Raw genomic sequence first — 25,380 nt, 5'->3', positions numbered from 1 at the left:
TCGAGTGATACCTCGATCCTGACCTCATGGTAAACTACCGACCGGTGTCCCACCTTCCCTTTATTTCGAAAATCCTCGAAAAAAATTGTCGCACAGCAGCTAAATGAACACTTAGTGTCTAACAATCTCTGTGAACCTTTTCAATCCGGTTTCAGGGCAAATCACTCTACGGAGACAGCCCTCGCAAAAATGACTAATGATCTACTGCTAACGATGGATTCTGATGCGTCATCTATGTTGCTGCTTCTTGATCTTAGCGCTGCTTTCGATACCGTCGATCATAATATTTTATTAGAGCGTATCAAAACACGTATTGGTATGTCAGACTTAGCCTTGTCGTGGTTTAACTCTTATCTTACTGACAGGATGCAGTGCGTCTCCCATAATAATGTGACCTCGGACTATGTTAAGGTAACGTGCGGAGTTCCTCAGGGTTCGGTTCTTGGCCCTGCACTCTCTAGTATTTACATGCTGCCGCTAGGCGACATCATACGCAAATACGGTGTTAGCTTTCACTGTTATGCTGATGACACCCAACTCTACATGCCCCTAAAGCTGACCAACACGCCGGATTGTAGTCAGCTGGAGGCGTGTCTTAATGAAATTAAACAATGGATGTCCGCTAACTTCTTGCAACTCAACGCCAAGAAAACGGAAATGCTGATTATCGGCCCTGCTAAACACCGACATTTATTTAATAATACCACCTTAACATTTGACAACCAAACAATTACACAAGGCGAATCAGTAAAGAATCTGGGTATTATCTTCGACCCAACTCTCTCCTTTGAGTCACACATTAAGAGTGTTACTAAAACGGCCTTCTTTCATCTCCGTAATATCACTGAAATTTGTTCTATTTTATCCACTAGCGACGCTGAGATCATTATTCATGCGTTCGTTACGTCTCGTCTCGATTACTGTAACGTATTATTTTCGGGTCTCCCTATGTCTAGCATTAAAAGATTACAATTGGTACAAAATGCGGCTGCTAGACTTTTGACAAGAACAAGAAAGTTTGATCATATTACGCCTATACTGTATATACCTTTATATACTTATAAACATACCTATACTGGCTCACCTGCACTGGCTTCCTGTGCACTTAAGATGTGACTTTAAGGTTTTACTACTTACGTATAAAATACTACACGGTCTAGCTCCGTCCTATCTTGTCGATTGTATTGTACCATATGTCCCGGCAAGAAATCTGCCTTCAAAGAACTCCGGCTTATTAGTGATTCCCAGAGCCCAAAAAAAGTCTGCGGGCTATAGAGCGTTCTCTATTGGGGCTCCAGTACTATGGAATGTTCTACCGGTAACAATTAGGGATGCTACCTCAGTAGAAGCATTTAAGTCCCATCTAAAACTCATTTGTATACTCTAGCCTTTAAATAGACCCCCTTTTTATTCCAGTTGATCTGCCGTTTCTTTTCTTTTCTCCTCTGCCCCCCTCTCCCTTGTGGAAGGGGGGGGGCACAGGTTAGGTTTGGTTGATATCAGCACTTCAGTCATCAACAATTACATCATCTGAGAAATGGACATTGGAACAGTGTAGGTCTGACTTGGTAGGATATGTACAGCGAGCAGAGAACATAGTGAGCTCAGAAAGTATAAAAACAAGTATGTACATTTGATTATTTGCATTTGATTATTTACAATCCGGGGAGGTGGGATGTGGGTGTTTGTCATGGGTTGAGGTTGCCTGGAGGTTTTCTTATAGTGAGGTTTTGAAGAGATGCACTTTCTTTTACACCTGTTGGGAGTGCATTCCATATTGATGTGGCATAGAAGGAGAATGAGTTAAGACCTTTGTTAGATCGGAATCTGGGTTTAACGTTGTTTGTGGAGGTCATTCACGTTATGGAAGTAGTTTGACATGTACTTCGGTATCAGGGAGGTGTAGCGGATTTTATAGACTAGGCTCAGTGCAAGTTGCTCCACCCTGAGCCAGCCCACTTTGGAGAAGTGGGTAGGAGTGAGGTGTGATCTGGGGTGGAGGTCTAAAAGTAACCTGACTAGCTTGTTCTGGGATGTTTGGAGTCTAGATTTGAGGGTTTTGGAGGTGCTAGGGTACCAGGAGGTGCAGGCCCACAGTAAGATATGTTTGCTTTGACCGAATTGTACCACAGTCTGGGGTTGTGTTTCAGAAAGATACAAAGTCGACGATACCGGCCTTCGAATGTAAACTACAGCGGTGGTATCATAAAACCCACCAAAGAGAAAGCATGTATCATTACACCATCAGGGTCATTGAATAAAGACTAGGATTAAAAGTACATAAATAGTCACTGCAAATCAGTCATCATCGACTACTGCTGAACACATTGGTTCATCCGTAAAAAAGTAATTATACCCCTCTTTCGTTCATTCCTGCTTTACGGTTGTATTTTTCGACAGTTAGAGAGTCATTGAGTGTCCTGACTGGTAAGTGGATGAGCGCAGGGAAGACAGAAGGGAAAGTATGCACATTATTTAAGACAGTTGTAGATGTTGTTTTGTCAAGTTTTTTAGTTTCATTAAAGTGATTGATGATCAACAACCTCCTCGTCATCTTTTCAACGTCCAAAAAAAAAAAACATGGTCCGTATGACACATGAGCTCCTAACCGTGTCAGGTCAACCGAAAAGTCCAGATGCTTTTCATTATAATTAGTAGGGGTGTAACGGTACACAAAAATTTACGTACCTCGGTTTAGAGGTCACGGTTCGGTTCATTTTCGGTACAGTAAGAAAACAATAAAATATAAATTTTTTGGTTATTTATTTACTAAATTTGTAAACAATGGCTTTATCCTTTTAACAATGGGAACACTATAATAATTCTGCCCACGTTAATCAACATTAAACGGCCTCAAGTTGTTGCTCAGATTAAATAAAATGACAAAACTTTTCTTCTACATATAACAAGTGAGACATTAAACAGTTTCAAGTCAACTCGCCATGCTTAATTTATTACAGCATTTGGGAAGCCTGTAGTTGATTTTTATTATGTAAATGTTATATTTTTATCAACATGTGATAGCAGGGACCCTGCCATTCAAAACTAGGGTTAATGTATGATTAATGTAACAATAGCTGAAAAAAATGTATAATAGCAATAGGAGAGACTATTCATCCCTGAACACCATGGAGTTCATGTAGGCTTAATGATGCAGTTACATTATTATATCAACTATCAGAGACAGAAACTCTTCATTAAACATAATGTCCTTTTTTGCTGCTTCAACACAGCTCAATCAACACAGAAAAAGGTAAAGTGAAATAACAGACAGACAGGGCTTTGCTGTCCGTAACACACACACACACACACACACCGCAAAATGAGCTAACGTTACGCTAAAAGCGAATTAGCCTTCACCTCAAGCCAGGACTGCGAGCGAGCTGAGCTGCCTTTTATATTTCTAGAAGGTCAACGGGCTCATAGTGATGTTACTAGTAGTTGACTGGGAGGTGTTTGTTATCATTTTGGGAGAGTCCGCTGCCTGATGATTACCTGCTAAACGCTAAGCACTGACTACATGCGCTCTGAATACGCACTGCTGATTGGCTGTTACCGCTCTGTTTGTAACCAATCAGATGGTTGTGTGGGTGGGACAATGCTCGGTGCTGTGTAGAGGACTGACAGAGACAGAGGCAGAAGGAAGCAGAGGCGGCTACTTAATATGTTCGTGTGGAAACTCGTTAGGTACACCTACGAACCGAACCGAAACCCCCGTACCGAAACGGTTCAATATAAATACACGTACCGTTACACCCCTAATAATTAGTCTGTAAAGCTAAATTTGTGCAAAATGTTGACCAAAGAACCACCATTAGAGGCTATGTAAACTACAAAGAAATGTTTCAACTGAGATGAGAATCATAACATGAGCCCTTATGTGCAGCAGAATGACACAAAACGTACCTAAAACAGATTTTGTCAATTTGTCAGTGTAGTACATGATACAATATGTTGTGTCATGTGTCAGGAGCAGCCATGGGAAAGGTATGGCAAACATGCCAGGCGAAGACATTGCTGTGTGACGGGGAGGCCATCTGGTCTCACCCGCCGCCACATGACCATGCCTTCTCTGCAGCACAACTTCATAACATGAGACCAGAATTCAGCTTTAGGATATGTCTACACTAAACAGGATAACCCCTTGAACCAGGGTTGTCCAAAGTGCGGCCCGGGGGCCATTTGCGGCCCGCAGCTAATTGCTTACCGGCCCACCGCACATTCTGGAAATACTATTGCAAAAATGTTAAAAAAAAACATTTAAAAAAGTGGAATGTGGTTGACACAAAGCTGCCATGCAGGCTGTTTTTTTTTAATCTTTTGTCTTTCTTCATTTTTCTTTTTTTTGCCATTGCTCAAAAAAAAAAAAAAAAGACCAAAAAAATCAATGTTATAATGAATTATTTCCAATTCTCCAATTACTTCAAAAATGTCACTTTAAAATGTTTTGTGTGGAAAAAAATATTGCATATGTTGTGTGGTTGCCATATAAAAACATCAAACAAAGCATAAAACAAACAAAATAATTGTTCAAACGTAAAATCGACAGATATATCTGATGTTGATCTCGTAACTTAAGTGTTGAAAGTTAAAAAAAATACTAATAAAAATGTATCACTTTAAGAGTGGGGCACCTTTTGGATCCCAAATATATTCAGTGGGATTTTATTTATCTTTACACTGTGATTACTCAAAAATAATAATGAATCAAAATCAATGGTGTCCTGCATTATTGATCTTTTATTACTAAAAACTGCATATTTCAGTTTTACTATAAAAAACAAAGGTGTCTTTGGCAAAAAAGGCATAAAACCTTTTTTTTTATTTTTACTTCATATCAACCTGAAGTTGATATTGAGATTTACTGTAAGTGTTAAATAAAATAAAAAATAATAATTTCACTTATTTTTAACATTTTAATGATTGAGACCCTTTATGGTCCCCGGGAGCCATAAAGGTAAAAAAAAAAAAAAAAAAAAAAAATCCATATATTTTGTTATGGTTTGAAAATGGAAAATATCAAAATGGCCCCTGCATGCTTTAATTTTTCCATGTGCGGCCCTCAGTGGAAAAAGTTTGGACACCCCTGCCTTAAACGAATAATTATTTAGCCTAAGCCTCGTTTCAGCCACAATAAATCACCGTTTAAGGTTCCCCTCCTCTGACAATTTTTTGCACGGGTAAATGCGCCGTCTATTTCTTGAATCTCCGGCTCTTAGCTTTGTATGGACTCATTGATCGTTTACAAACTGAGTTTGGAGAGGAAGTGACGCCTTAAGAGAAGGAAACGGGCGATTGCAGCTATCTGGGATACAACACATCTCAGACGTCAACATAGCAATGTTGAGTGACAGTTTTGGAAGAACGGCAGCCTGGTGGGATATGTTTGTCACCGAGTGTGTTGTGTCAGAGGAACGGCAAGAGAACTTTCGAATGTCCAGGTCAGCTGTGATTCTACTTAGTGAAAAACTTTGTTCGTCTGTCGAAGGAGAGACGACAATGCGGGCTCCCGTGGACAAGGGAAGACTACGAAAAATAGCGAATGCTTTTGGACTGGCAAAGCAGACTATCAGTTATTGTCCGCGATGTATGTCGAGTGATTACCCAACGTCTAGTTTTGTACTCCGTAACTATTGTGAAGCCATGAAGTGGTTGCGGCCGTCAAGTACGACCGCCAATTTCAGCCTACAAGCACAGTGTCCAGTTGTTGGTTGTTGTAAAATGTTCTTTATCACATTGTTTACTTTCAAACGTCCATTAAAGATATAATTCATGTATGATGGCTCCGGTGTGATTCACTACAATAGTCTAACAGCTGCTGATGGTGAGGCAAGCAAGGTTTACTGTTAAAAGAAATGTGGCAATAGTCTACATCAGGGGTGCTCATTACGTCGATCGCGAGCTATCGGTCGATCTCGGAGGGTGTTTCAGTAGATCATTAGCCAGGCATTAAAAAAATAGTCCTAAAAATGAGCGATCATAAATCTTCACTATGACGTCACTTTCGTCACTTGATTGACATTCACGGCACCCGAGGGTCTTCTGAGATGACGCTGGCTGCTGCCAGCTCATTAAAATTACCGACTGGAAGGCGAGAAACACTTTATTTCAACAGACTCTGGCGCCGTACCTGTTGTCAAAACTCCAAAGACCGACTGCACAGTTGCGCTAACAAAACAAGAGTCTCAGAAAGCTGGCGTGCACAAGCTAGCAAGCTACGGAGTTTGCCGACAATGTATTTCTTGTAAAGTGTATACAAAGGAGTACGGAAGCTGGATAAATAAGATGCCAAAAACCAACCACTTTCATGTGGTCTTGGACAGAAAGAGGGACTTTTTTTCTCCTCCATTCGAAAATGCGGACGTTTTTAGCACCACTGTCTGATTCCAATCAATGCAAGTCATCAGAATCAGGTAATACACCAACTTATATTCTTGTCTTCATGAAAGAAAGGAATCTATATGTGTTAAACATGCTTGTATTATCTTTAAACACCTTTAACTTATTAACAATATTAACTATATGTGTTAAACATGCTTGTATTATCATTAAACACCTTTAACTTGTTAACAATATTAACTATATGTGTTAAACATACTTGTATTATCTTTAAACACCTTTAACTTATTAATAATATTAACTATATGTATTAAACATGCTTGTATTATCATTAAACACCTTTAACTTGTTAACAATATTAACTATATGTGTTAAACATGCTTGCATTATCTTTAAACACCTTTAACTTATTAACAATATTAACTATATGTGTTAAACATGCTTGTATTATCATTAAACACCTTTAACTTGTTAACAATATTAACTATATGTATTAAACATGCTTGTATTATCATTAAACACCTTTAACTTGTTAACAATATTAACTATATGTGTTAAACATGCTTGTATTATCTTTAAACACCTTTAACTTATTAATAATATTAACTATATGTATTAAACATGCTTGTATTATCATTAAACACCTTTAACTTGTTAACAATATTAACTATATGTATTAAACATGCTTGCATTCTCTTTAAACACCTTTAACTTGTTAACAATATTAACTATATGTATTAAACATACTTGTATTATCATTAAACACCTTTAATTTATTAACAATATTAACTATATGTATTAAACATTCTTGTATTATCATTAAACACCTTTAATTTATTAACAATATTAACTATTTGTGTTAAACATACTTGCATTATCATTAAACACCTTTAACTTATTAACAAAAACATATATTTCATAAATAAGTAGATATAAATTATATATATGAACGAGGTAGATCCCCACGACTTGATCAATTGAAAAGTAGCTCGCCTGCAGAAAAAGTGTGAGCACCCCTGGTCTACATTGAAACACAGGGTAAGTACATGCGTACTAGGTCGCATTGCGCCGGCAGACGGAGGGGGTCTTATACGCTGACATTGTTGTTTGTGGACACGGATAAGGTTAGGTGGGATTTACCCTGGATAACCTTATCTGGCTTAGTGTAGAAGGGGCCTTAGAGTCAATGCCTTCAGTGGCGATTCATATGTCACTAGTCAGAGCCATTATTCTTATATGACCCCGAAACAAAGCCACTACTCATGCTCGACATATCCTCAAATACGGATCCACTTCGTACACAAAAGGGTAGCCTGCAGACACATACGGCCAAGCCATCACTCTCACTGAAAAAGTGAGGTAACTTTTTAATTTTGCTTGTCGAAGGCAAGCAGCATTAAAGACAGAGGACAAGCGCTCAGTTGCTGCTACTGAAAACCCTGCTAGCTGTTAGGAATCTGGCAGGCAGAAGACAAGAGCCCTTTAGTCTTTGGCTGGATCTCTGATTCATTATTTTGCTATTCAGATCGGTTCTCCTGGCTGTGGAGGAGGAGCTGTTTTCTGATAAACCTTGGCAGGCTTCTGGTTAATTCATAATGTTTTTGTTTTTCCTTTGTGGCAAATCTAATTTTCTGTTTAGAACGGTCAGACGACGTCACTGCCACAGCAATTCAGAAGCCTCGGACGCGTGTACAGTTTTAAAACGGCTTAATTTAACTCGAATATGTTCTGCTGGTGTGGTTTGCTGGAGACTTCCCCACTAATTGGGAGACTATGCAGCAATATTCACCGGGCAAGAAGCTCATTTACTGTAACGCTCCGCAAACCAACTCTTGTCTCACCTCCGTTTTATATACAGAGGATGAAAAGTGACTTTGGGCTGTGAAACAACCGCCAAGATTATATTTACGGTCTCTAATAGCCTCTTTCCAGGGCCAAAACTAACAGAAAAACTAGAATAGCACTCAGCAAAGCACAAACCTTAGACAACGCCAAACAATTATAGTATCAAATTACACCTCCAACACCATCCGTCCATCCATCTTTTTTCGCTTATCCGAAGTCGAGCCTTAGCAGAGAAGCCCAGACTTTCCTCTCAACCAGCCACTTCGTCCAGCTCTTCCCGGGGAATCCCGAGGCATTCCCAGGCCAGCTGAGATACAGTACATAGTCTCTCCACCGTGTCCTGGGTCTTCCTCGTGGTATCCAACCGATCAACCGTGCCCTAAAAACCTCCCCGGGGTGGCGTTCGGGGGTAATTCTGATCAGATGCCCGAACCAACTCATCTGGCTCCTCCGGCTTTACTTTGAGCTCCTCACGAATGACAAAGCTTCTCTCACCCTATCTCTAAGGGAGAGCGCCGCCACCCGACGTACCCGTGATCTTGTCCTTTCGGTCAAAACCTAAAGCTCATGACCATAGGTGAAGATGGGGACGTAGCTCAACCGGTAAATTGAGAGCTTTGTCTCCCGGCTCAGCTCTTTCTTCACCACGACAGATCGATACAAGGTCCGCATCACTGCAGACGCCGCACCGATCCGCCTTTTTCTATTTCACATTTATGCATTATTTATTGAGGGTTTTCTGCCCCCAGAATATGCCTATTCATTAATGTTTAAAAAATACACCAGAATGCGTGCCATGTTTCATGAAGATGTAAAATGATGATTTATGTCACAGTATAATTCCATTTCAATTGCATGTACCATATTGTCCAGATCATAGGGCGCACCGGATGATAAGGCTTTGTGGGCGGTCTTATTTATGTGGTTCACCTTCGACAGCGTCTTCTCCCCGTCATCTCCTAACCCAAACCCCAACCCCAATCCTAACCCCAAACTTAACCCTAACCCTAACCATAAACCCTAACCCTAACCCCAACCCTATTCCTAACCCTAACCCTATCCTAATCCTAACCCTAATCCTAACCCTAACCCCGAACCCCTATCCCTAACCCAACCCTAAACCCTAACCCTAACCCTAACCCCAACCCTAACCTTAATCCTAACCCTAACCCCTAACCCTTCTATCGCCCCACCCCAACCACTAGCCCTAACCCTAACCAACTCTCTTTCTTTATGCCTAACCCTAACCCTAATCCTAACCCCACCCCCAACCCTAGCCCTAACCAACTCTTTTTCTTTATGCCTAACCCTAACCCTAATCCTAATCCTAACCCAAATCCTAACCCTAACCCAAACCCCAACCCCAACCTAACCCTAACCCTAACCCTAACCATAAACCCTAACCCTAACCCTATCCTAATCCTAACCCTAACCCTAATCCTAACCCAAACCCCAACCCCAACCCCAACCCCAAACCTAACCCTAAACCCTAACCCTAACCTTAACCCTTACCCCAACCCCAACCCCAACCCTAACCCTAACCCTAACCCTTACCCTAACCCAACCCTAACCCTAAACCCTAACCCCAACCCCAACCCTAACCCCAAACTTTACCCCGAACCCCTAACCCTAACCCTAACCCCCTAACTTATTTACGAGGCTCACCTTCTTCCCGTCATCTTTGTTGTAGCGGTGTAGCGTGCAAGGACGGGGGTGGAAGAAGTGTCAAAAGATGGCGCTAACTGTTTTAATGATATTCAGACTTTACTTCAATCAATAACGGAGCAGCATCTCCTCATCAACAAACAACCACACCGGAAATGTGTCCCGTGAAAAACCGTCCGACCGGAACTCTCCAATAACTAAAGTTCCTTAAGTGAATAATGTAAACTCACTACGCCGGTATGTTTTTGCGCTTTCATGGCGAGTTTACTGACAGATATAAGTAAGAACTTTACACTACTTTATATTAGAAATGGCAACAGTGGAGGATGAATGTCCCATAACAAGAAGATAGAGGAAAACAAGAAGCTTATCGACTCCGGTGTCGGCATGGATTACAAAGGCGGATGCGCGCAATTTTTCATTTATGCAGATCCCAAATACAGATCAGCAGGTACAAGAAGGTAAGAAAAGTTGCTTTTGCATATAAATTGTGAAACAAAACACCAGATAATATGTCTTACCTTATACACACACCATAATAATACTCCTATGTTGAAGCACAGTACAATCCATCAAGCGGTGTGGCTTCATAGCTTACCAAAGTCGTACTAAAACATTTTGATGGATTTTTGAGCGCCTTGTTTAATGTTCTATATTTTCAATGGAACATTTAAAACGTTGGTGTTGTTTACTTGAGACCCATCGTAGTGCAGTCTACACATATCTCTTATGTTTGACTGCCATCTACCGGTCACACTTATCATTACACCATGTACCAAATAAAATAGCTTCGAGGTGGGTATGCTCAATCAAAATTATTCCTTGCATTAGGCGCACCGGGTTATAAGGCGCACTGTCGAGTTTTGACGGGGAAAAATGTATTTTAAGTGAGCCTTATAGTCCAGAAAATACGGTATTTATTTCAGTGTAGCATTAAAAACACAACATAATAGTCACAATATTATAGTTTTTGGGGATTTTTTTTTTGCCAAAACACTTCGACAGACTTTTCGGAACAAATAGGTATTGTTAACGGTTTACAATGGCATCTTTAAAGATATTTTATTATAATTGCTGCATTCCAGATATTTAGTGTGATCTAGTGTTGTCTCGATACTAACAGTTTGGTACCGGTACCAAAATTATTTCGATTATTTTCGGTACTTTTCGATACTTTTCTAAATAAAGGGGACAGCAAAAAATTGTATTATTGGCTTTATTTTTACAAAAAATCTTACAGTACAATAAACATATGTTTCTTATTGCTATTTTAGACTGCTGGCGTATGCAGTAACATATTGTGTCATTTTCCATTCTATTATTTTGTCAACATTATTAAGGACAAGTGGTAGAAAATGAATTATTAATCTACTTGTTCATTTACTGTTAATATCTGCTTACTTTCTCTTTTAACATGTTCTATCGACACTTCTGTTAAAATGTATTAATCACTTATTCTTCTCTTCTTTGGATTTGGATTTGGATACATTGGTCATATTCAAAGTCATCATGTCTCCAGGGACGTATTTCCTGAGTTTATAAACATAATATACATTTTTAAAAAACGAAAGAAGATGTTGTGATGCCAAAACATATCGACGTAATCATAGTAGTATCGACTAGATACGGTCCTGTACTTGGTATCATTACATTGGATGTTAGGTGTAGATCCACCAATGGTTTGTTTACATTTTGACGCCGGTGAGCTACGGTGTGTAGTCCTGCAGGGATGATACTTGTAAGAAACGTACTTTATTTGTCGCCATGGAGGTGAGGATTAGTGATTTAGAAGTAGCTACAACACTGCAGACTGCGGATGGACTTTAATGTTTTAAAGCACCTCTTCCTGAGGGTGTTTCAGTGTTATAACTTCACCTTTATCGTTAGTTTTTAAGCCAAAATGCGATCGTTCTCCCTTTTCTGTCTACACACTGTGTCTGCTTGTAAGTACTCGGTGATTGTGCGCTGCCGAACATGCTCGTCAGCTCGTAAACCGGCAATGACACGAGGTGACGACGACGGGAGCGCGGTGGACCGGTACTTTTCAGAGGCGGCATAGTACCGAATATCAGTGTTTCCCACACATTCATTTATTTGTGGCGGCCCGCCACGAAAGAATTACGTCCGCCACAAATGGATTTTTCGGCTTTTGACTCGCTCGACCGCTCATAAAAGCAATGGAACTGTCTGTGAATGTTGCTTGTAGTTACAACTCCGGTGCAGTAGGTGGCGGTAACTGCGCCAATAGCACTTAATTCACCTGGTGGGCCAGAAGAAGAAGAAGAAGAGGGACGGATGGACGGACGAAACGGGATCAAAATACGAGGGTAATATAGGTTATAGGTAGATATGTTATAGCTGCATCGCTCGCGGCTCGTCATATATTTAACGTTAATCCGCTGCTTCATTAACACCGCCGCTGTTTGACTCGTGGGCCGGGGCAGACGAACGTAGTAAAAGTCACGTGTTACCCTACCGACGAGCTAACGTGTCCAGGTTATAACCATGTTGTCAATAAACACACGTGGACTGAAGTTAAATTGTCCACTGTCCACTGCAGCATGTGAATGCAATGAAAAGAATAAAATCTGAGCCAACCAGCTGTTAAAATGTTGTCCAGGTTAATGTTTTGGCCATTAAAAGCCCTTTATTTCAAGATTTCAACTGTGATCGGGCTTAAAACAGGTGGCTGACCTGTTCAGATGAGTGTAACTGCTACTGGTCAAATAATGTGAAATACCATTTAATTTTACATGTATGCAATGCCATTTAAATGTAATTATAGATAATAATAATAATAATAAATACTGTGTAGTGTTGTAAATAGTCAACGGGAAGAATTTTAGTAAGATATAAGCCATGAGCACTACACAGCCAGAAAAAAACCTAGGCAGGACAAGCAAAAATATTGGGGCAAGTAGATTTGAGAAGTCGGGTAAGTAGAAAAAAACCTTAACGTTGAACCCTGCATGTGTTGAGCTGCTGCCGCTTAAGGTTAGACGGCACTGTACATAGAGCGGTTCTGCTCGTTAGTAATAAATTCTAATGTTGGATGTTCACTCCTTCACACAGATGAGTATAGAAAAATATTTTCAACGGCCGAAAAGGGCTCGACTTGGAGAGGAGGTAGGCCTACAGTCCGGACCACAGGTGCGACCTGTTCAGCAGCAGGAGGAGGAGGAGGAGGTTGACTGACTGTGGCAGGACACCTCTGCCTCTGTTTCACTTTATGTTGCTGGTAAATAATATGGTTGTAGTATTAGGCTAAAGTTAAATTATTTAGTATTCACTAATTAAAGGGGCAGAGCTTTAAGAGACATTTTAGCTTTTATAAGATATATTTTTTGTAAGAACCACAATTAATAAATATATTTCAGTGAATCACTAATTGTTCAAATCTGTATATAAATATGTACATAAAATGTTGTAATTATATTCCAACTCCGCGTTCTTCTTGGTCATCGCCGCTGCCGCCGCCACCCCCCACCCCCCGACCACACCACCACAAATAGATGCCTGTCCTGTGGGAAACACTGAATATGATTAATTAGTATCGTGGTACTATACTAATACCGGTATACCGTACAACCCTAGTGGTATCTCAAAGGGTTCCAGTTGAAAGTAAACAAAAAAGTGGCTGACGGCCTCACCAAGTCTTTTAACAAGCATTAAGGATACTTATTTTCTTTTAGTTTTAAAACATTTTCAAGAGGCTTTGTGTTATTATTTGTACCATTGGCGTTGTTAGGCCTATTTTAGGGGGGCTCAAGCCCCCCTAAAATATTCTTAAGCCCCCCTAAATAATTTGGTGTTTTTTTGGGGGTTTTTTACAAATAAATGCCGACATTATTCATTATAAAGTGGCCCAAATATGAGTTTAAATAAATAATCATATAACCTGTTATTATTCACTCAGTTTCCCCTCACTTCGTAGCGTAAGGTAGAGAGCCCCTTTCGTGCGTCGGTATCCAATCCATTCCGCTTGTTCATATAGAAAATGCCCACATCACTCAAATTCCAGCCCGCATTTTCTCTGCGACCTTGCTTGCGGTCCTGCAGGTGTACGAAGCACATTATCTTCCTTTACAATGAGTGAAGCTGCACAAAACCTTGTGTGTGCAATTGTAAATCATTTATTTTTTAAGTTTTGTGTTTCTTGTATATACAGTAATATACATAAGCCTATTGTTAAAATAAGGAAAAAAAACATCATTAAATATATTTGTTTTATTGTATTGTTACATTAATAGCTGTTTTATTATTATAGGATGGCTTGTTAAACATTTAATAGGGTTTTCAGAGGGAGGAAAAACCAAGACATTCAATATAAAATGTAAAATGAATAAATACATAAAAAGAAAAAGAAAATATATGGTTAAAAGCCATCGTCCCGGGGAGCATTTCATTTCGTCCCGTGCATTTTTTTAAAATAATAATAATAACAATGAATAATTTCTAAGTCTTTGTTAGCCGTTGTGCTCGTGCGTAACATTCGCTCGCATCCTGTGCATCTCCTGGGGGCAAAGCCCCCCCTGTCCTTAAAAGCTAGTGACGCCCCTGATTTGTACTAAATTCTTGGCCACCACAGCAGTGCTTCCTTGCAGAAATATGGCAGCGACAAGCACCTACCAGATGACAAAAGGAAGAAAAATTGCAGTCGCAAGAATAATGGTTAGGGCTGCAATGAGTCATCAATTATAATTGATTAATTCAATAGCTTTGATTTGTAATTTGTTGCTTTGATGATTCATTTAATGAGTAAAATATCGGAAATGGTTTCCGCAAGACTGTTCCAATAGAGCGCACATGAGCGTGGTGCACCTATTGTTGATGTCGGTCGCACTGTGGGTGGTGTGGCCTGCATGTGTGGTGGGGACAGCAGAGTGCCCAGAGAGTTAAACAACATAAGGTGGAAAAAGAGCCAAGGGCCTACATCTTTAAAATGATGCAGCATTTTGACAGAAAGCATCCTTCATGTATAAGTGCAGCAAACAACCATAAACAAGGTCTGACAAAAGCGGACACATGTCCTCAGCACTTAGTCTCTTACGTGAATGAGCTAAATAATATTATTTGATATTTTACGGTAATGTGTTAATAATTTCACACATAAGTCGCTCCTGAGTATAAGTCGCACCCCCGGCTGAACTATGAAAAAAGCTGCGACTTATAATCCGAAAAATACGGTAATGTATTTTGTGAGGTGAAGTCGGACTAAGTAGGACGTCACTGAAGGCCTGGGTGAGAAACCACTGAATATTACAATTGACTTAAAAGTAGGAATTTCCCAGTTGTAATAATAATGCGCCACACTGTGAACCCACACCAAACACGAATGACAAACACATTTCGGGAGAACATCTGCACCGTAACACAACATAAACACAACAGAACAAATACCCAGAATCCCATGCAGCCCTAACTCTTCCGGGCTACATTATACAACCCCCCCTACCAAACCCCGCCCACCTCAACCGACGCACAAAGGGGGGGGAGCAGGGGTGTATAATGTAGCCCGGAAGAGTCAGGGCTGCATGGGATTCTGGGTATTTGTTCTGTTGTGTTTATGTTGTGTTAAGGTGCAGATGTTCTCCCGAAATGTGTTTGTCATTCGTGTTTGGTGTGGGTTCACAGTGTGGCGCATTATTATTACAACTGGGAAATTCCTACTTTTAAGTCAATTGTAATATTCAGTGGTTTCTCACCCAGGCCTTCAGTGACGTCCTACTTAGTCCGACTTCACCTCACAAAATACATTACCGTATTTTTCGGATTATAAGTCGCAGCTTTTTTCATAGTTTGGCCGGGGGTGCGACTTATACTCAGGTGTTTGTCATTCTTGTTTAGTTTTGGTTCAAAGTGTGGCGCATTATTAGTAAGAGTGTTAAAGTTGTTTTATATGGCCACCGTCAGTGTAACCTGTGTGGCTGTTGACCAAGAATGCCTTGCTGTTGCTTACGTGTGCAAACAGAAGATGCATTAAAAAGAGGCTGGGCTGGCACGCTGTTTATACAGGTTGTAGAGGGCGCTAAATGCTGTACCATCACGGCACGCCCTTATTATCATTGTTGGGGTGAAAATCGGAGAATATTAATATTGGGAGGTTTCTGCGAGAGGCACCAAAATCCGGAAGTCTCCCGGGAAAATCGGGGGGGGGGGTCAGCAAGTATGCAGCTGAGCCGCATCAGAGTGATCAAAGAGCCGCATGCGGCTCCGGAGCCGCGGGTTGCCGACCCCTGCCCTAAAGTATGCCAATCATCTCGGGCTCCTTCAGAGGTCACAAATACAAGGACCATCCTTCACCTCTGTGAGCCATTTTTGGAAAACCGTGGCTCATACATTCTCAGGTTGTTGTCATGCATTCCATCACACTTCATGCGCGACTCCGAGATAGGAGCCCGACATGTGGTGACCCTTTAGGAGAAACTCTGGTTTGAATCCAGCAGCACTCGCGTCGTACTTGGAACCTTCAGGGTTATCGCAACCGAAGGAATGAGAAAATATAGGGTGTGTGAAAAAGGATGAACAGCATCCGAAACTTAACCAGCTATCAGGTGACACCCACCTTTTAAACATCAGAAAGTCTTACATATCATGGCAAGTTTTAGCTTATTCAGTCAATTCATAACCTGTCATTTTTTTTGTACTGTCCTTCTACCCACGCGTTCAAAAACACTACAAACAGGAGCAAGGTTCAAATCTAACAATACACCGCAAAACGAAATACAAAATAAAAATGCAGCAAATGCACAAAACACACACTCAAAACTAGGGATGTCCGATAATATCGGACTGCCGATACTATCGGCCGATAAATGCTTTAAAATGTAATATCGGAAATTATCGGTATCGGTTTCAAAAAGTAAAATGTATGACTTTTTTAGTCACAATAAATCTATGGCTTCTTACACACACAAGTGAATGCAATGCATACTTGGTCAACAGCCATACAGGTCACACTGAGGGTGGCCGTATAAACAACTTTAACACTGTCACAAATACGCGCCACACTGTGAACCCACACCAAACAAGAATGACAAACCCATTTCGGGAGAACATCCGCACCGTAACACAACATAAACACAACAGGACAAATACCCAGAATCCCTTGCAGCACTAACTCTTCCGGGACGCTACAATATACACCCCCCTCTACCCCCCCCCCCCCCCCCCCCCCCCTAAACCCCGCCCACCTCAACCTTCTCATGCTCTCTCAGAGAGAGCATGTCCCAAACTCCAAGCTGCTGTTTTGAGGGCATGTTAAAAAAAAATAATGCACTTTATGACTTCAATAATAAATATGGCAGTGCCATGTTGGCTTTTTTTTTCCATAACTTGAGTTGATTTATTTTGAAAAACCTTGTTGTATTGTTTAATGCATCCAGCGGGGCATCACAACAAAATTAGGCATAATAATGTGTTAATTCCACGACTGTATATATCGGTATCGGTTGATATCGGAATCGGTAATTAAGAGTTGGACAATATCGGATATCCGCAAAAAAGCCATTATCGGACATCTCTACTCGAAACCACTGCATAAGACCAGCCGTAAGACTCTTGAACGCATCATACTTATCCCCTCAACTCCCCCCAAAATGGAATAAAAAGACAATAAAACATACATCCATAAACGTGAATGCATGTGGAAAAAGTGTAATATATTTATCTGTACAGTAACCTATTTATTTATTTATATAGGCACCTTATTGCTCTTTTATCCTGCACTACCATGAGCTGATGTAACGAAATTTCGTTCTTATCTGTACTGTAAAGTTCAAATTTGAATGATAATAAAAAGGAAGTCTAAGTCTAAGTCAAATAAGAAAAACAGCACCGGTTGATTTACACAACGTGCCAACTTCACTGGTGTTGGGTTTTGTACATCCCGCGCAGTCCAGTCCTGCAGAAGCCAAGCTCAAACCACGACCACAATAGCTGGCATCAGTTACGTTAGTGTAGCTCAGAAAATGGAATTTCTGGTAGCCTGGCAACTTCTATTTTGTTCTATCAACTTGCAGCATTTCTTTCATGCAGTTGTTGTTGAGGTTTATGCATGTGTTATTCTATGTGCAGCATTCAAAAATTGCATCATTTGCATTTGTGGGTTTTTTTGGTTTTGGATTCTGTTTTTGGAGTGTTTGGACGTACAGTTGTGTTTAAAAGTTGACATAGACTTGTAAAGAACATCATGTCATGGCTGTCTTGAGTTTCCAATCATTTCTACAACTCTTATTTTTTTTGTGATTGAGTGATTGGAGCACATACTTGTTGGTCACAAAAAACATTCATGAAGTTTGGTTCTTTTATGAATTTATTATGGGTCTACTGAAAATGTGAGGGTCAAAAGTATACATACAGTAATGTTAATATTTGGCAAGTTTACCTGCAATAAGGCGCTTTTGGTAGCCATCCACAAGCTTCTGCTTGGATTTTTGACCACTCCTCTTGACAAAATTGGTGCAGTTCAGCTAAATGTGTTGGTTTTCTGACATGGACTTGTTTCTTCAGCATTGTCCACACCTTTAAGTCAGGACTTTGGGAAGGCCATTCTAAAACCTTCATTCTAGCCTGATTTAGCCATTCCTTTACCACTTTTTATATGTGTTTGGGGTAGGGGTGTAACGGTACACAAAAATTTCGGTTTGGTACATACCTCGGTTTAGAGGTCACGGTTCGGTTCATTTTCGGTACAGTAAGAAAACAACAAAATATACATTTTTGGGTTATTTATTTACCAAATTTGCAAAATCTTCCACCAAAAATATATTTCTTAGTGGAATATTTGATGTGAAGTAAGGCTGAAACGACGCGTCGACGTGGTCGACGTCATCGGTTACGTAAATACGTCGACGCCGTTTTTGTGCGTCGGCGCGTCGCATATTTACGTCACACTACTGTCATGGCGGAGCGCAAAGCAGACGATGCGAGCGAGGGGAAAAAAGCACGCCAAAAGTCGTCAAAAGTGTGGGAGTATTTCAATTGTATGCACACTGTGTCGAGCGGAAATGGCCTATCATAGCAGCACAACGGCTATGAACGAAAATTTGAAAAGAAAACACCCGACAGCGTTCTTGCCATCACCATCAACAAGTCAATCGTCCGCGTGCGTATACGTTGTCATTATTACACAAAAACATGAATGTGTCATTTGTATCTGCGTTGTAAATTCATAAACTAAAGCACCGTTTCGCTCTGAGAGGCGCGTTTGGCGTGCCTGTTCAGTGTTTACAAAGACGCGCTCCTCTTTAACGCTGTGGAGAGGCGGCGGCGGCCAGCGAGCGGCGAGGCGGGGCGCGCCGGGAGCGACGCCGCAATCGTGCCCAGGTGCGCGATCCGCGCAGTTGGAAGAGAAAAGACTTTGTGTAAAATTAAAAGATTGTAAACCTGGCAAAGCCGTCTGGCGTTCAGTCTGTCGGTCCTGAAAGAACCCCACGGCACAAGACGTGTCACAAACGCTAACGTTAATTAGTTGTGCAAATACCTTTTACAACATTAACAGTTACATATACTATGTACAAACCAACAATTAACTTTCACTTTAATCATACTATCATTGTTGTGTTATTAAGCAAAATAAGCAATACTTTTACTTTTGTTGAAATGTTTACACTGTACACTTTTTTGTATTGGATGTTTAGCTTTATTTTTGCACATTTTAGCAAATAAGCAATACTTTTACTTTTGTTGAAATGTTTACACTTGTTACAGAATATTTCCATTTTGCACTTTTTTGTATTGGATGTTTATCTTTATTTTTGCACATTTTAAAGCAAAATAAGCAATACTTTTACTTTTGAAATGCTTATACTATTCCAGAATATTAAGATTTGCACTGGATGTTTACTTTTATATTTGCACATTAAAAAGCAAATAAGCTACTTTTAATTTTGTTAAATGTTAAAAGTTTTAAATGTTTACATTGTTACAGAATATTTTGTCATGTTGTTGTCAATGTTGACTGAGTGGCCATACTTTTTTTTTTGTAAATAAAAGCCATGCCTTTTGAAAAAACTGGCCTACATTTATTTTTTCCTCTTCATTTTAAATTAAAAAAAAAATCGGTAAAAGGAAAAATAATCTATAGATTAATCGAAAAAAATAATCTATAGATTAACCGATTAATCGAAAAAATAATCTATAGATTAATCGATAGAAAACTAATCGTTAGCTGCAGCCCTAATGTGAAGTAATGGGAACCTTGGATAGGTCAATAATTCATAATAACATTGATTTTGATTCAATATTATGTTTTGAGCAGTTACAGTTTGGAAGGAAAAAAAACAGCTTTGTTTTATTAGTCAACATTGCAACTTTTTTCTAAATTACATTTAACCTTTTAAGCTTTTTTATTTCACTTTTGTTATGTTTTTGTTTATTTGAATAGTATTTTTAGAATGTGCCGTGGGCCTTTAAAACATTAGCTGTGGGCCGCAAATGGCCTCCGGGGCACACTTTTGACACCCCTGCTACAGATAATAAAAAATTAAATCTGATAAGTCTATGGATAAAAAGCAGAGCCTGGTGACGCATGCGCGTTTATCATAACTCTCTCTCTCTCTCTCTGTCTCTGCCCCTCCCTCACCAATGCTGCTGTTTGTTTTGTTTTTAACCCCTTCTTAACCCTGAACGTACATTGAAAATACACGCAACCCTAACTCAAAATGCCGGACATTTGAGGCATTTAAGAAACTCCGCCCTGACAGCTCCGCAAAAGAGGACATGTCCGGTGAAAAGAGGACGTATGCTCAGTCTATCCTAGCCCGTTAGCTGCTAGCATGCCGTGTGTTGTGCCTCGGTGTGCATTGTTTACACAACTTACTTAATATGTCCGTGTGGAAACTCGTTCGGTACACCTCCGAACCGAACCGGAACCCCCGTACCAAAACGGTTCAATACAAATACACGTACCGTTACACCCCTATGATTAACGGTAGGAATGGTGTTCCTGGGATTAAAGGCCTCACCTTTTCTCCTCCTAACATATTGCTGGGTATTGTGGCCAAACAGCTCCATTTTTGTTTCATGTGAACACAGAACTTTCCTCCAGAAGGTCTTATCTTTGACCATGTGATGTCAGATGAAACAAAAATAGAGCTGTTTCACAAACAAATAAGAGTTGTAGGAATTATTGGAAACTCAAGACAGCCATGACATTATGTTCTTTACAAGTGTATGTAAACGTTTGACCACGACTGTAGCTGTGTGTTGTCGACACCTTCCTCCCGCGTCAAAGAGGATGATCCTCAAACACATTTGCAACAATGTATGCATATCATGCCCCGGTACACACACACACACTCACACTCACCAGCGCTAACAAAAGCACATTCCAGTGGTATCTGTGCAAGCAAAAAACAAAAGGGTTTAATGTCATGCCTTTCACCCAATTGTCATTAAAGCCCAGGCAATAAATCTGGCCTGGTTTCAGTCGAGGGCCTTTCAGACGGCGATCAGGGACAAACTCTGCTTGTCCCATGAACACACAGCAGCGACTGCCCAGGTCGTATTGACGACGGGAGGAACACGAGTTAAGGTAAAGTAAAGGGTGAGCTACTGTATAAAGACTGTAGTAACATCACTATAATGCCAAAAGTATTTGGAAATCCATCCAAATGATGAGAATCAGGTGTCTTAATCACTTGGCCAGGTGTATAAAATCAAGCACTTAGGCATGGAGACTGTTTCTACAAACATTTGTGAAAGAATGGGCCGCTCTCAGTGATTTCCAGCATGGAACTGTTATAGGAACAAATCCAGTTGTGAAATTTCCTCGCTCCTAAATATTCCAAAGTCAACCGTCTGCTTTATTATAAGAAATTGGAAGAGTTTGGGAACAACAGCAACTCCGCCACAAAGTGGTAGGAGAGTGAAATTTGGTGGAGGAGGAATTATGGCGTGGGGTTGTTTTTCAGGAGTTGGGGCTTTGGCACCTTAGTTCCAGTGAAAGGAACTTTGAATGCTCCAGGATACCAAAACATTTTGGACGATTCCATGCTCCCAGACTTGTCCAACATGACCACCATGGATGACAGAGTCTGGTGTGAATGAACTTGACTGGCCTGCACAGAGTCCTGACCTGAACACCTTTGGGATGAATTAGAACGGAGACTGAGAGCCAGGCCTACTCCACCAACATCAGTGTGTGACCTCACCAATGCAGCTTTTGGAAGAAATAACTGAAATAACTGAAAACATGTTTCGTATTCTAGTTTCTTCAAAATAGCCACCCTTTGCTCCGATTACTTTTTCGCACACTCTAGGCATTCTCTCGATGAGCTTCAAGAGGTAGTCACCAGAAATGGTTTTCACTTCACAGTTGTGCTTGAAGCTCATCGAGAGAACGCCAAGAGTGTGCAAAGAAAACAATGTGTGCCGTTATTGAAATGTATAGTTAACGCGTTATTATCGCGTTAACTTTGACAGCCCCAATATACAGTATATACCTAGAGTAATATATGTATATACATATAATAATAATAATAATAATAATATTATATTTTATTTGTAAAAAGCACTTTACATTGAGTAAACAATCTCAAAGTGCTACAGTGTATTAAAAAAAAAATCAAAAAAATTAAAATATAATAAAAAATAAATAAAAATAAAAACTAGAACAGCCAAATAGCTAAAACTAGTATGTACATATCTTTAAAAAAAAGGCTTTTTTAAAAAGAAGGGTTTTTAAGCCTTTTTTAAAAGCGTCCACAGTCTGTGGTACCCTCAGGTGGTCAGGGAGAGTGTTCCACAGACTGGGAGCGGCGGAGCAGAAAGCGTTATTATCGCGTTAACTTTGACAGCCCCAATATACAGTATATACCTAGAGTAATATATGTATATATGTATATACATATAATAATAATAATAATAATAGATTTTATTTGTAAAAAAGCACTTTACATTGAGTAAACAACCTCAAAGTGCTACAGTGTATTAAAAAAATAAAAGATAATATAATAAAAAAGATAATAAAAAAATAAAATAAATAAAAACTAGAACAGACAGGGCTGCAACTAATGATTAATTTGATAATCGATTAATCTGTGGATTATTACTTCGATTAATCGATTAATAATCGGATAAAAGAGACAAACTACATTTCTATCCTTTCCAGTATTTTATTGGGGGGGGGGGGGGAAACAGCATACTGGCACCATACTTATTTTGATTATTGTTTCTCAGCTGTTTGTGCATGTTGCAGTTTATAAATAAAGGTTTATTAAAAAAATAAAAAATAAATAAATTATTGAAAAAATAAAATATATAAAAAATTGCCTCTGCACATGCGCATAGCATAGATCCAACGAATCGATGACTAAATTAATCGCCAACTATTTTTATAATCGATTTTAATCGATTTGATCGATTAGTTGTTGCAGCCCTAGTATGCATACATCAAAAAAAAAAAAAAAAAAAAGGCTTTTTTAAAAAGAAGGGTTTTTAAGCCTTTTTTAAAAGCATCCACAGTCTGTGGTACCCTCAGGTGGTTAGGGAGAGTGTTCCACAGACTGGGAGCGGCGGAGCAGAAAGCGTTATTATCGCGTTAACTTTGACAGCCCCAATATACAGTATATACCTAGAGTAATATATGTATATATGTATATACATATAATAATAATAATAATAATAGATTTTATTTGTAAAAAGCACTTTACATTGAGTAAACAACCTCAAAGTGCTACAGTGTATTAAAAAAATAAAAGATAATATAATAAAAAAAGATCATAAAAAATAAATAAAAATAAAAACTAGAACAGACACATAGCTAAAACTAGTATGCATTAGGGCTGCAACTAATGATTAATTTGATAATCGATTAATCTGTGGATTATTACTTCGATTAATCGATTAATAATCGGATAAAAGAGACAAACTACATTTCTATCCTTTCCAGTATTTTATTGGGGGGGGAAAAAACAGCATACTGGCACCATACTTATTTTGATTATTGTTTCTCAGCTGTTTGTGCATGTTGCAGTTTATAAATAAAGGTTTATTAAAAAAAAAAAAAAAATTATTAAAAAAATAAAATATATAAAAAATTACTTTTGCACATGCGCATAGCATAGATCCAACGAATCGATGAATAAATTAATCGCCAACTATTTTTATAATTTGATCGATTAGTTGTTGCAGCCCTAGTATGCATACATCTAAAAAAAAAAGGGCTTTTTTAAAAAGAAGGGTTTTTAAGCCTTTTTTAAAAGCATCCACAGTCTGTGGTACCCTCAGGTGGTCAGGGAGAGTGTTCCACAGACTGGGAGCGGCGGAGCAGAAAGCCCAGTCTCCATATCAGAATCAGCTTTATTGTCATTACGCAAGGTAACGAGATTGAGGCCATTCCATTCAGTGCGATGTGTGCATGCTAGAAAAACAATGTGCAAATATATAGAAATATAACAAATGTAGAAGTGCAATGAATATGGTGTGAAATGAATATATACATGAAAAAACAAAACAAAAACAGGGTGGTTGGTGGAATGGGAAGAGAAGGCAGTTATGAGGGACAATGGGGCAGTCCGTTCAGGATGGTTATGGCCCTGGGGAAGAAGCTGTTCTTTAGCCTGTTTGTTTTGGTTTTAATGCACCTGTAGCGCTTCCCAGAGGGCAGCAGGTGGAACAGGTCAGAGCCAGGGTGGGTGCTGTCCTTGATGATATACATATATATACTGTATATACAGTACCCTATTAATAAAGCAAGAAATTCCACTAATCAACAATTCCACGCCCCCAACCTTGTGGGAACACTTCCAAAATGACTGTGCACCAGTGCGCAAAGCAAGGTCCGTAAAGACACGGATGACAGAGTCTGGTGTGGATGAACTTGACTGGCCTGCACAGAGTCCTGACCTGAACCCGATAGAACACATTTGAAGCTGTAATAGCTGCAAATGTGCCGACATCATATTGAACCCTATGGGTTAGGAATGGGATGGCACTTCAAGTTCATGTGTGAGTCAAGGCAGGTGGACAAATACTTTTGAAAAAGCGGTATAAAATGGATGGATGAATATAGTGTAATGAGATGGAAGTACAGTAGTTAGTGTAATGTACACACGCAGGGGGGCGGGACACTATCATCCTAAATGAGATCCTATAAGCCAGCAATGACAAATGTCTGGTTTTAAAACCATTTAAAAGAGGAAATGATCGGCAAAGAAAGGCTGGAGATGAGACCGACGAGCAGGCATCAATACGAACCTGTTTCACTTCAGCAGGCATGGTTCCCAAAAAAAAAAAACCTCCCGTCTTCCCGAAGGGGGGAAAAAAAAAAGAAGAAGAAGAACCGCTCTTTTTGTCGACTAAAATCCTACAGTCGGAAAAGTTCTCCGTTCGTGCCGCCTTCTCCTCCGGCGGGTTATCCTCGTCGACGTACCTGGACTTTCCCTTCCGAGAGAGCAGAGGTAGCAGCTCAGCAGCGGCCAGCCATCCTCTTACTAGCCGTGTCAAGCTCGCCCGAGTTGGCCGCAGCTTCCCCGGGAAGTGGTCTGACGCTTTTCAAAGTAAAAGCCTCACGACTGACTGCGCACC

The 25,380-nt window shown here is 39.8% G+C and overlaps 1 protein-coding gene across 2 annotated transcripts in view; it reads right to left on the bottom strand.

Moving 5' to 3' along the window:
* The window catches only part of LOC133623017 (splicing regulator ARVCF-like), a 670,015-nt gene that overhangs the window by 324,977 nt on the left and 319,658 nt on the right, over positions 1-25,380 (bottom strand). The window contains exon 1 of one of the 2 annotated variants that reach the window (XM_072914237.1): positions 25,051-25,287. The exons of the other annotated variant lie outside the window; for it this stretch is intronic. Within the exon in view, the coding sequence (XP_072770338.1) occupies positions 25,051-25,071 (21 nt within the window). The 5' untranslated portion in view covers positions 25,072-25,287. Of the gene's footprint in view, positions 1-25,050; positions 25,288-25,380 lie in introns of those variants that run through there. 2 annotated transcript variants of the gene reach the window in all.

This window comes from Nerophis lumbriciformis, linkage group LG12 (assembly GCF_033978685.3).
Source record: "Nerophis lumbriciformis linkage group LG12, RoL_Nlum_v2.1, whole genome shotgun sequence".
Classification (NCBI taxonomy): domain Eukaryota; kingdom Metazoa; phylum Chordata; class Actinopteri; order Syngnathiformes; family Syngnathidae; genus Nerophis; species Nerophis lumbriciformis.
The sequence above is the reverse complement of the archived record's forward strand: the minus strand, read 5'-3'. Positions and strand labels throughout refer to the sequence as shown.